The sequence below is a fragment of the Falco naumanni genome, chromosome 12, assembly GCF_017639655.2.
Source record: "Falco naumanni isolate bFalNau1 chromosome 12, bFalNau1.pat, whole genome shotgun sequence".
NCBI lineage: Eukaryota > Metazoa > Chordata > Aves > Falconiformes > Falconidae > Falco > Falco naumanni.
This window is the reverse complement of record NC_054065.1, coordinates 9,246,199-9,258,919: the sequence shown is the minus strand read 5'-3', so window position 1 is coordinate 9,258,919 and position 12,721 is coordinate 9,246,199. Positions and strand designations below refer to the sequence as shown.

At 40.1% G+C, this 12,721-nt stretch overlaps 1 protein-coding gene across 1 annotated transcript in view; it reads right to left on the bottom strand.

The window, feature by feature from the left end:
• Positions 1 to 12,721, bottom strand: part of PCSK2 (proprotein convertase subtilisin/kexin type 2) — a 110,160-nt gene that overhangs the window by 41,575 nt on the left and 55,864 nt on the right. Inside the window, exons 4-5 of the mRNA XM_040612205.1 lie at positions 12,182 to 12,290; positions 10,129 to 10,166 (exon numbers count right to left, since the gene is read on the bottom strand). Coding sequence (XP_040468139.1) covers positions 10,129 to 10,166; positions 12,182 to 12,290 — 147 coding nt within the window. The remainder of the gene's footprint in view (positions 1 to 10,128; positions 10,167 to 12,181; positions 12,291 to 12,721) is intronic.

Here is a 12,721-nt window from a genome sequence, read left to right as displayed (position 1 = left end):
GACCACTTTAACAGGTTACACCAATCTGTTGTTACAAAAAAGGCAAACTGCAGCTTCCCAAAGAGGGAAATCGAAGTGGCTTAGATGGTTTGGGGGTTAGCTACAACAGACAGACCTGGTCTGCAGTGCTCAGGGAGAGCGCAGGACAGGGAGAGCTATTCTAGTGATACAAAAGAACTGAAAGGAAGAACAGATGAGACAGAAAAGTGGTTGGGTGTTTTCCTTCTTCTCAGCTGACAAGAGAAGAAACTGTTAACAACTGCTCAACTGGTACCTCACCTAAATTGTATGCATATGGATGATGATGAATGAGCACATAAAAGCAACACTGTAGGTGAATCAAAAGGAGTTGAAAATTTCAGAGAAGAGATTCAAAAACCATAATACAAACTATTATTTACATTTCTTTTGTCACAAAAAGCAAACACAGGTTGATTTGCATGCCTTCAAGTTAAAAGGTCTTGAATATCTATTTTGTTTTATCCCAGTTGCATGCTAACCTCATTAGCATAGTTTGAGAGCATCCCAGGGGAGCTTTAGTAATATGACTATCTGTGAAGACATGCAGGGTTCTCAGGGATTTTAATGGACCACTTTATATGCTTTTGCATTAATTAAAAAGTTTGCATTGTTTATTCCATGTGGAATTAGCAAAACCGATGGACAGCTACATAAAAAGTTTCAGGGAGAGAAGGTAGGATCTTCAGAACAGACATTCTCATGTAAATCCACACACACTACATTTTGCAAGTGTTCACGCTTTTCAATTGTACATGATCATTACAGGTTCTTCTCTTAAAGATTAGTGTATTTGATCATAGCTAATGTTTTCACAGTAATTTACTGGATGTGTAAATTTAAGAAAAATCCTAGACACCATTAGCTGACTGAAATAAAGATTCATAATTACATCCGTCAGACACGGTATCACTGTTGACTAATTCTGCAACTGAGTTAAGTGCCACTGAATAAAAGTGATTTAGTTTCTCACAAGAAGTAATTCTAAAAAAACGTGTGCTAGCATGGGAATTATTAAGCCCTTGAATGTAGCACAGCCTCTGTGCTCTCCTTTGTATATATTCAAAGACAGATTCACCTCCTTTAATAAAATCCAGACCACAACCCGCCTGCAGAACATCTCCAACGATCCCTAACCTATATCAAAGCTTATGAGAAAAGACAGCACAGGGAACGTGTGACTGAGGTATGCACTACCATATCCATTTAACTTTCACCAAACAACAGCTACACAGCACTGGAAATGGCTGAAGTTTCATCAAATACAAGCTCCTGTTCTACAGTAAAACGTGTTATCCTGGGCAGTCATGTTTCCACAGCCCTTGGTATTATTTGCTCAGCTGAAGCTAGGAGGCCTATACATCTTTCTGTGATGATTAAAAAAACCCAGAATACGGAATACACAATAGAAGAAACATTACAAATGTGTTATTTATATGATCTGCCAGATTTCTGATTGCTCTGAACTTAATGGAAAAATTACCAGTGACTTCAAAGAGGCCAACATTTTATTAGACATTATGCTTATTGCTTCTGTTGGGAATGCAACAGAAAAGAAGAACATTATATTTAAATCAAAGCAATGTGAAATAGGGCAGGCATTTAAAAACATCTTCACCACCTACACAGCTACTGAGAAGTAAAATATTAATACGAAGAATGTAAATGTATACAACTAAAATCAAACAGTGCAAAGCAACCACGCCAAGATGAAGTGCCAGGACAGAAAAAATTGAATTCATTTCAGATGAACCAAATTAATCTACATGCTCAGTGAAGGAGAGGTGTTTAAAGTACTGGAGATCATCTGCATCTTTATCTACTGTCTTTAGGCTGTTACAGTTTCACCGAAAAAAGTGGACTCCTCGTGCCTCTCTGCTCTCTTCTGCAAGTCTGGCTTATCCAAAGGGCTTGACCAAAACTCCCCTTTTAAAACCAGTTGCATGCCCACTAGTTAACAGTGGGTTTGAGACTGCCAAAATCATCACTAGGCCTGAAAGTCTCTCCCTAACACCTGTGAAATTTAGGCGAAGCTTTGTGAGGGACTAGTGTTTCCCACACACCCCATCTAATTCAGACTTCCCTGGTAATACCTTGGCAGCCAAAATGTAACTACAGCATGAATTTTAATTAAGTTCCATTTAAATACTGATGGATATTCAGGGATTTCTACATTGGTTAGTGTCTTAAACAGTACAAGAGGTTAAAATAACTATTCTTTGAATAATAGAAAATTTAAAAAAATACCAAAACACTTCAAAATGGAAAAATCTTCAAAAGTGGTTTTGCTTTTTTTAAGCCCAAAAGTGGTATATTCACTTTGGGGAAACAGAGTGCTTTATTTCACTTAGTTGAACTTGGTTTTAAATTACACGCTGTGCACTGCCTCCAGGGGACTGTGTGTGTGTCTGACCCTGTTCTCCCAAGTGGACCACACACCAGAGTGGGATTTTGTTGCTGCTGTTTTAATTCAGCATGTTCTACAAGCCAAACATTTAAAGTGAGGTTGAACTGATCCAAAATAGAAATGTTTCACTTTTATTTTCCCATGGACACCTTGATTTTATAAATCACTCATCTTTACCAGCAAAAATATTGTTCCAATGGAAGATTTCTGGACAGTTCCAAAAGCTAATTGGCGTGCAGAAAGAGAAGTAACAAAAAAGCAAAACAAAGCAATACCAGGTCCCTTCATGGCAAACAGTGAGTACTAACATCTTCCCTCTACTTTTCTTGCCCAAATAAAAGAAGATTTTTTTTCCAAAAAACTTACTTTGAGAAATCCTGGAGAGAGGCACAAGCCAATTTCAAAAGCTCCAGCCAGAACTGATGCACAAATGTCCTTATCTGCTCTCTTCTATTCCTGTGCATTTCTCATTTCAGCAATCTTAATTTACTTTCCACTGACGATGCCTTAAGTGAAAATTAATACCACTGCTTAATGATTAAAGCAATTAGCCACCTTGCACTTTCTCAGTGTGCAGCTGATTAATTAAGTACATTGATTATAGAGAAAAATAAATGCTGCGGACAATGTGAGGTCTTTAGCTTGCAAAGCAAGTGTCTTTGGCAGCATCTCACATTGCTTGCACACCAGGCACACATTTAACTTGAAGATTATCCTTTTTAGGTGGTTCTAATCTAGAATAAAGCTGGAAACTTTCTGTAGCATTCATTGCTCTGAAAATAATCTCGGGCAAATGCAACTACAATATATTAGTATCTTTTTGATTCCAAAAGAATTGTACTTTGTTTTTTACAGCCAGTATAAATCAGTGCCTCTCCCTGAAGAGACCAACATCAGTAGAGCAGCACCAACTCCAGCTATATAGATAGCGTGAAGCACCAAGCCCCAGAATTTGCCAAGCATTCAGGGTCCAGATCTCTCACACTGGCTTCAGCAAAGCAGTTAGCAGAACATCTTTCAGTAAGAGAAATCCAGTTTTCAGCTGCAAACACAGGTCTGTATGTGGCACAAATCATCTCTCCTTAAGGCAATCACACCTCCTTTACAAGTTGCAGTCTCCTTTGCAGAAAAAGCCTCTTTCTATGCCCTCTGGCCGTACGAAATAATCCAGAGAAATCATCTTCAAATTCTGTTTGCTGTTCCACCTTTTTAATTGAGTTGAAAGCTAGAAGGCTGTTATAACGTCTATCATTACAAAACATTTTTATCTTTCACAAAATAAGAAGACACTGACATCTCCTTTACATAGCACCATGGCTTCTCTCTCCCATTAGCAGTGCTTGTATTAATTAGCTATAAGGCAGAGAAGAGCAGCTGTGCAGTCATCTTATTTAGACTTCAGTACACGAGCACCACTGTGACGTACTGCAAAACCAGTTACTGTTGTGAGCAGGGGAGACTGTCTGCAAAACTGCACTATGTTTTCCAAGATGCAAAGCATTTTCTCTATGTGACAAACCCAGGACACTCTTCCAAGTACACAAAGAACCTTATTTGCCTGGCTGATTTTATCAGAGAAGGCATCATCTCTTTTTCAGCCTTTCATACGTTCAGAGAAAAACCCCAGATTGCACAGAACAGAGAGAGGAGCCCAGAAGCTGATCCTGCACAGAACAACAGAAAAAAATAGCCAAGTCTGAAACAGAGAACTTCATTCTTTTCCCGGTAACTTCTAATTTATGCCAGTGAAACTTCATTGTCTTGCATGTCCCGAACAATCATCTTTCTAAATGCCAAAACCAGCCCCTTAGCTGCATGAAGCCACCCGAGCAGCGCAAACAGCCCAGCAGAAGGCCATCAGTTTCAGTTGCTAAGGCATCCATCAGCCTGGCATTTAAACACTTGATCCATCTTCCTATCCTGGCAAAAGAGAGGTTTCATTTTGTCTCAACAATTTCTTGATGAAATTTCTGCCACCATCTGCTTTAACAGCATGCATCAAACAGTGTGCTTACTGAATTTTCAGTGTTAGTAGAAGGATGTATTGGGAATTTATCCCAGGTTTTGGTTGATAATTTGAAATTGTTATGCTAGAGTTTATTTTAGAAAACCTGTCTGCAAAATAAACCAACTCCAACCAATGTGCTGGCTGTGTTGAAGCATCTGAAGCAGTTTATTCTGTTCTTTATTTTTTTGATAATGTAAGTGATACTTCAACACTGCAATTAAAAATAGGTACTAGCAACAATCACAAGCACAGAGTTTGCCCATAAAATACCGATGTATTAGCAGGAAAGGTTTATTGAAATTAAGTGTCTACTGCATGGGCTCAATAACTCTTTGAATGGCAGCGTAGGAAACGGCAGTCTCTGGCTCTTTTGAAAATCGTGCTGTAGGAATCGGATCTCCTATACCTAACTGAAATCACCCGCTGATGCCAGGCAAGTATGAACCTGACTTGCTATGGTTTGGCTTTACTGCGGATCCCCTGGGCTGATATTAATGACAGTGCTGAGACACTGGGAACTTTTCAAGGTCTTCAGAGGGTTTCCAACAAATTTCAGTCTTGGCAGGGTATCATTTTTCTCGCCACCAGTTATACGTGAACTCTGTTTGACTCGGGGAATTACATCAGCTGGGATTTCTGTGGGGCAGATCATCAGGGTCAAAGCAGCACGGTTCAGTAGATGTCAATGGAGCTTTGTCAACTTACAAAACCCCACAACTAGGCCCCAGTGACTTCAGTGGAGATACTGATGATTTATACCGGTAGATCACTGAGACCAGGCTCATGGGCTCCAGCACAATTTGCCGGTCCTTTTGGCAGCATGCAAGGAGGGCCAAGAAATACTCAGAAATTCACGCTAATGAAGGAAACACAGAATTTCTAAAAGATCCTTTATGCTGTTGCTAAGCTTCACTGCACATATTGCAGCGTCTAATTTATTGCCTGTACTATTTTTTATTTCTTTCATGGCCGTAAAGATTATTCAATAATGTTTTTGTTCCTCTAGCAAACAATGGAAATTGCAGCTCATAACAGAAGTAGAACATTTCTCTGCTTCACTGCTTATGTGATAAGATAATTATTCCAAAAATATGCTTCTGCCTGCCTCTCAGCAAGGTGGGGGAAGCTGTTAGCATATTAGCTGGTGACAAGTTACCAAAAGTTGTGAGAGAGAGACTGCTTTGTGTTTGGAGATGTCACCAAAGTGGAAGGAGAAGACAGGTAAGGCTACCTGCTGTTCACCTTTGAGTAAGAAATAGTAGATGTCAGAAAACTTCAGCTCCAGAAAATCTTCCCTCATTCCTTACATGGGGCCTTTTTAGCTCAGCAAATCCTTTCCAGTGTACAGCTTGAGTGACAGCTGGGAAGGACCCTTGGAAGATGGAACATAAGGCTGTACCGTAAAGACACGTTACAGAGAAGACAGAAAGGGGAAGGATGGCAACAGAGCACTGCTAGGATGACTGCATGTTGGTTTGCGCAACTTAAATCTGTGCCATTCCACAGATTTCAAAATCTTTTTTGTTACCTGAATGTTACATTCCTATCTGTTACTAAGGATGGCTGCACGATTCTCATTTCACATGTATCGGTACTTTGTAACACAGTTACCTATTCACAGTCACCTCCCGTTCCCCCACAGTAAATGCTTGTCTTGTTCTTTCTTCCTCCGCAATTTCTTTAAGCAAGCTTTCAACTTCAGGCAGAGTTCAGACACTGAATTTTTTACTCCTGGCCCAAGTCTTTTGGTGGTCTCTCGTCTCTCCTCACTACTGCTGATCAGGGACAAACCCACTCACATGGGATGATCAGCTCCCTCCTGCTGTAAACGGTATAATGCAGCTACACTGACCTTCACCAGCAGACACTGGCCAAGGATAGAAGTACCACAATACAAACTGGTAAGAGAGAGAGATCAGCTTATGTTTCTGTTTGTGGCACAACAAATCTCCATTTGCTCTCTAAAATTTTTCTTTAAAACGATGCACTGAGATTTGTAATGTACACACACACACACACCCAGCTGCTGTTCTCCTCTTTTATTAGATGTATCTAATACGCAGCCCTTGTTACTTCACTTTTCTTTCTCAGATGCTGTATCTTGCAGGAGTCAGTCCTGAAAATCGGTGGCTTTGTATGCACAGTCTGAGTTGAAAGAAAACCATGGAGTACACTAGGCTTCAGCTTTTTAATTATCAGTTCATAATGAAGGGTTCTCTTTGTGGGGAAAAAAATAATTTCCTGAAGGCTGAACCTCTGCAGGGTTTCCAAGGCTTGGAAGAAAATATTGATTGTTTGACAATGAGTCTCTCTGCATTCACGGTGCAGAATGGAAAATTCCAGCTTTGCCATAACCCCCTGATCCCAGAAAAGCAAGCAGCTATACTGCAGCAAGCTGGGAGGGGGTGCTGAGAAAGCAGTCCATCCAGACTGAGCAAGAACACTCCTTTCCACATATATAAAGTGCATTAAAAAGAGAAATAGATGATTTAAGTAGTAAAGCTCAGAAACTGCAAAGTAAAATATGGATAGAAGTGCACTCCATATGATAGGTCATAGCTCAGCAATTTTTAGGAGAAAATACACATTATTTTTTTCTTTAGAAAGCTCTTTTTCTCTTCCCTGACCCTCCATTTTGTCTAAGTGCTAACACCCATTAATCTATTCAAGGAAGAAACCCAGAAAATCAAAAACATAAAAGCCAAATTAAACTGAGTAACCAATGCCAAGTTTTTATACTTGAAAATGCTCAAGTGCCAAAGACACCACCTTTGAGAGACTTTCTAATTGCTCCCAATTTTCAAGCAAGTTGCACAGACATTGCCAGGGTATGCAGGATTCACACTCTTGAGAAACACAATCTGTAAAGTTTTAATTTCCTAAAATAAACAATATAACTTAAAAGAAAGCTGCTCCGAGGTGCAAGTGTCTTGAAACACCAAACGTGTAGTGTAGGAATTGTACAAAGGTGACTGCAATTGCTATGCCACCTCAAACTGGGTTAACAACTCGTTCCTTGAGACTCGTAGCGTTGCATTTTTACATCTAACTGATTTTTCCTTCAGTTGAATTTAAGTCCTTGTCCTTAGTTCATGCCCAAATTACTACCTACTGGGAAAAAAGGCCCCCGTATTCTCTGAGACACAGAAGATGCTGTTAGAGCAGGACCTCCTAGGACTCAAGGATGCCTGCCCAGCCTTGTAGCGAGAGGAGGAGAGGCAAAGTGCAGGTGAAGCAAGCCCTGCAACTGCTGTTCTGTACCTGGGCACGGGAGGAGATGGCGGATTTTAGCAGCAGGAGCAAGAGCCAACCTTGCCCTTCAGGCAGTCATCTCTCAGACACAGCAACTGCAGCTGGCTCTGTGTGAGGAAGTGCCAGCACCTCTAACTGGTTACAAAGTTTACCCTTTTACCAGTTACCTTGCATATAATGTGTTAATTTACCAGCACATTTCCTTGCTGTGTCCTCTGGTATATTCAGCACAGGATTAAAAGTGAACGTTAGGCAATACAGACAAACTACGCAAACTCGAGCTTCTTTTTTTTTTTTTCCCCCCCTTTTTCCCCTCTGTGCTGTGGTAGCCTAGAACCACAGATTTCACGTGATAGCTCATATTTAGTATTTCTGTATTAAAAGCATTGGGGAGATATGTCCTTTAAGACTGTGATCTTTCCGATGGGGTTTCTGCTGGTCCTTTAAAGACTGTCTTACCAGCCACTTGCTCCTCAGTCTTTTCTCCTGTGTCTGACTATTGATCTGCCCTGCACAAGCCATGCCCAATTCTGCGCTCTGCATTGGCCAGACAATCTTTCTTTGTCCCTCCACAGCCTGATCATTGCTCCACTACTGGACCACTCCTTGCCTGGACAAAGTCATTCCTACACAAACCTTTTCAGATTCTCATCTCAAGATGAGTCTTCTCACAAGCCTCTCTTGACTGCCATGAAAGTTTTGTTGTTCCCGTACCCAGACAGCTCTTCTCCAATTTTCATCCCAGCGTTTCTTTTCTGAACTCCCAGACTTCTCTCCACCTCTAGTATTTTCTGGTTTCCTTGCATCGTATCTGTGCACTGTCATTCTCTGTGTCATTTTCCATTAATGTCCAGAATACTATTGCCACTCTAAAAACAATACATTTCTGCTAAGCCTGACAAGCATTTAACCCCTCAAACACAAAACATTTTTAGAATTAAAAGAGAAAACACTGCATTGCTGAGACACTTATTTTTAGTTTCTGGGCATGATCCTAGGTTCACTGTTGACAACAGAACAATTTGCTATTGTATCAGATACAGTATACAGACTTTTTTTGCTTGTTAGTTCAAAACATGATTTTCAGAACCAGAATATTCCCACATACTCTTTCCACACCTGCTGCTGAAAAGTGAGTGAAGAGCGTGTGCTTTACCCAAATCATATGCTAGAACATGCACACGGAGCACAATTCCTGCAAAGAAAATTACTGCCTTGTACAAACTTCTTTATTTGTATCAATTTATGGGAACATCCTACCGAGTTACTCTTGGGAGAGAATTTTGCAGCCAGGGGACAGGGTTTAATTAGCTGCTATCTAGTTATTACACCAGTTCACAAAGAGTGAAACTGGCTGTCCTGCCCTTTACATCTGTGGTCAGCTATTTCCCAAACTTCTTGCCCAAAGTAAATGCCTTCTTTATCCATTTATTCTCTACCAAATGCGCTTTGCTATTTGCAACAACAAACAGATTTTCATCCTGTGTGTTATTATTTTCCACATTGCAAGTATGTAGAAATAACTGTTTTACTCTTTGTCATTTTGGAGCTGTTCTCTCTGAATGGCTCATGTTTTAACCAAAATTTCCAGTTGTCTTTGTCTTCTTTTAATGAAATTGCCACTGCAAACTAAACCACGTTGCTCAGCTGAAGAAGCCTGGGCTTCCCTCAGGAAACCACTGCCTGCAGGAGAATAGCAAGACCTAAAGCAGAGACACTGCAAACCCCCTGGCAAGGAGCCACAGCTTCCTGAGCCTGCTGCCCACCAGCCTGCCACAAGCACAGCGTGAGGGCAGCGTACCACTAAGGCAGCCTACAGTGCATGGGTGCTGGGAACCCTTGTAGATGCTTGGGGACAGGAGTGCTACCATCAGTGGGGCTGGGGAGAGCCTGGAAGAATAAAGAAAGATAAAAATCCTCTAGTCTGAAGGTCTGAAGCCTGAGGGAGGTTTGAGGAATAATCAATGGACACAGCATGTGCTGAGAATACACAATCTGCCCTGCACACGCTTCGAAGCACTGGATCAAATCACCTGTTACAAAGGAATTAAGCTGTTCCTGGAGGTTTCAAAGGCTAATACGTGCCTTGCCACAGCCCACAGCTCCATGGCCCTCCAAGTGACAGGTGAATTCTGCATCTTAATAGCAGGATTTAAAGCCAATTCCCAGGTTACTCATTCCTGTCCTAAATCCAGTAGTGCAAGCTGCGGCTTATTTAATGCGAGGCAGCACTGTCATTCCTCCGCAAAAAGCCTTGTCACCTTTCCATTCCCTGCACAGGCAGTCCCCTTTTTAGTCTGCTTCTTTCAGTGTGAAATTTATCATCTGTAAGATTAGCAGTTCAGCTGTACTGTTGTTCCACTCATTACTTAAAATTTTGTAGCAGAGGGACTATAACAATAAGAAAATCCACATTTTACAGAAAAGGTCAGCATGTACTTACGTAATTTGATGCAAGATCAGGATGTAGATAATCAATTCCTGCAATAAGATAATGACAGAACAGAAACCAAAGGTTAAGAGTTTCAAATAGGATTTTCTATGATCACAGAACAAGACAAGAAAACTTTGCAACAATAGGAAAATGAACAAGGCAAATTATGCAACTGATTGAAGTGAGATTCCAGCTTTTAAATGTGGACCTTTAAACTGGTGTACCATTTCTGGTGCAGTCCCAGCTCAGAATTTTCAATCATTTATGTTAAAATCTAAGTGCCGATTGAAAAGGTAAGCTCAGTGACAAAATTTATTGACCTGTTTTGTAGACTAGATGATATTTACTTATTAAGGTTAATTTAAATCACAATTTATCTTTGCAACTCAAAGCACACCAAAACTAACAAGATCAGTAAGCAGTGGATCAGTACAGGATGGAGTATTTTTAACCACTGAAAACTGTCATCTAAGTAGACAGAAAATTACCTAATCTAGACTTGGGCAGATAACTAAGGCAAATATTTTGGATTATGTATATGAAAGAACTTTTAATGTTAGATTAGACCATTTTAGCAAATCTCTGAGCACAGGCAGCACACCTTAGTAGTGTGCTAAAGATTATCACAGTGCAGTGGTGTGGAACATACTCATTCTAATGCATGGTATCTTTCTACATATGGCAAATACACAAATCCCAGTGGATGGTGTAACAGAAGCTGCAGATCTACACTTGGATGGGATAAGCTGACCAGTTAAAACAAACAAAGAAATGGCCACCAATCTCATATTACATTTTGATCATTACTCTATCCCACGTCACCAACCACCACAGTATTACATGCTCAATTTTATCTCCAAGGAGGATGCTGTTATCCTGGTTATTCTGATGAAATGAATACCTCCCGTTATTCAGGGTCCTTAGCACTAGATTTGCATGAAGACACCCTTGTATTTGTGGAGAGCCTTACTGATCTAAACGGCCAGATGGACAGCATCTGACAACAATGTCCAGATGGGCAACAAAAATCTCAACAAAGAATCATGGTATTCGAGTGCTCTCTTCCACAGTTACTGGAAGTGAATATAAGGCAAATTAACCCCTTCTCCAAAAGCTGTACCTGATGGGCCAACAGCTTTATTTGACCTGAAGCTCAAATAGTTTGCCATCATACCCATCACAGTCAGGCCTAGCTATTCTGAAAGCCAAGTCCTGTCTCTGGGATCAGGGAAATTGAGTTTTCACATGACATCATGTAAGAGGTCATGTCTCATGTGATTGATCTCTCTTCAACATGCAGATGTCTGAGTCTCCTTTCTTAAAGACTTCCACAAAAACCCTGCCTTGGGAATAAGCAGATGAGGAACAGAATTAAGTGAGGACAGATCTCAGCTGACTCTAGAAAACATTCATGGATCCAGACATTTTACTTACTTGTTTTTAATATTATTCAGTCACCATAAAAGGAAAACATTCAAAAAAATGTAGCCCAAAGAAAAGTGCTGAGAGACTGCACAGAATTCCTGTACTTCAGCAAAGAACCCATGAGAAGAACAGCTGTGACTTCAACCGTACCTTTTATCTTTTTCTTCCCTGAACTTAACCTCAAATTAGTAATATATTTAATATGCAGGTCTTTATTGACATTCAGAATCAAAGTGTTTAATTATTTCAGCTGTCAAGTATGACTTTGAGAATAATGTAACCCAGAAAATGTTTTCTTAAATAGTTTTTGCACAGCAATTACATTCCCCAGTCAGTGCCTACAGAAGTCAAGGGGAGTCTCTCCTTTGGCTTAATGGCCATTATGGTGTGCCCTGGAAGATATCTGAGTGATAACTGCAAACTATTTTTAAAGCTTGGTTATCCATGCTACAGTACCCCTAGTGAAGTCTTTATAATGTATTTTCCCTGAAGATCTCAAAGTCTTTACGGAGGCTGGTAGTCTTGCCACTATAAGCAATCCATTATTACTTTTTAATCTTTTCTTTTTTTTTTTTACTTTGATTATATGGAAAAAGTGACTTTAAAAATATTAAATTAGCACTCAGTCTTCACTTACCATCATCCATAATTCCTATGGTTACTCCCTTCCCTGTGTATCCCAGCTCCCACGCTTCAGCTACGTTAAGGTCAAGTCCAGGAGTCCCATCTGCTTGACCAGTGTTAATCTAATACATTAGTGAAAAAGAAGAATACTCTTTTTTACTTGACAGATACATTTCCACAGCCGCTGAATTTTGCTTTATGTCTCTGCATGTATCTTTTGGTATGGAAAATACATCCCATTTGCTTTGGAGTGCACATCTGTACATAATCATATCTACTGCAATAATGCAGTGGTAAAAAAACCTAAACCAAAACAAACTAAAAAAACAACTCTGGGTAAATTCACTTCTTTGTGGTTTATAAGATTTTATAAGACTCCTACTTAAGCACGTCAGGGCAGTGGGTCAATCCAGAAAAAGTTAGATCAATAGATTTTACATAAGACTTTTTACGAGCAGGAAATACTTTTACTCTTGAAAGGACAGATCAACGTTCATGACCACTGGGTTTAGTACCAGAAACAACATCTTTGATAACCAAGTGGGCCCTTCTT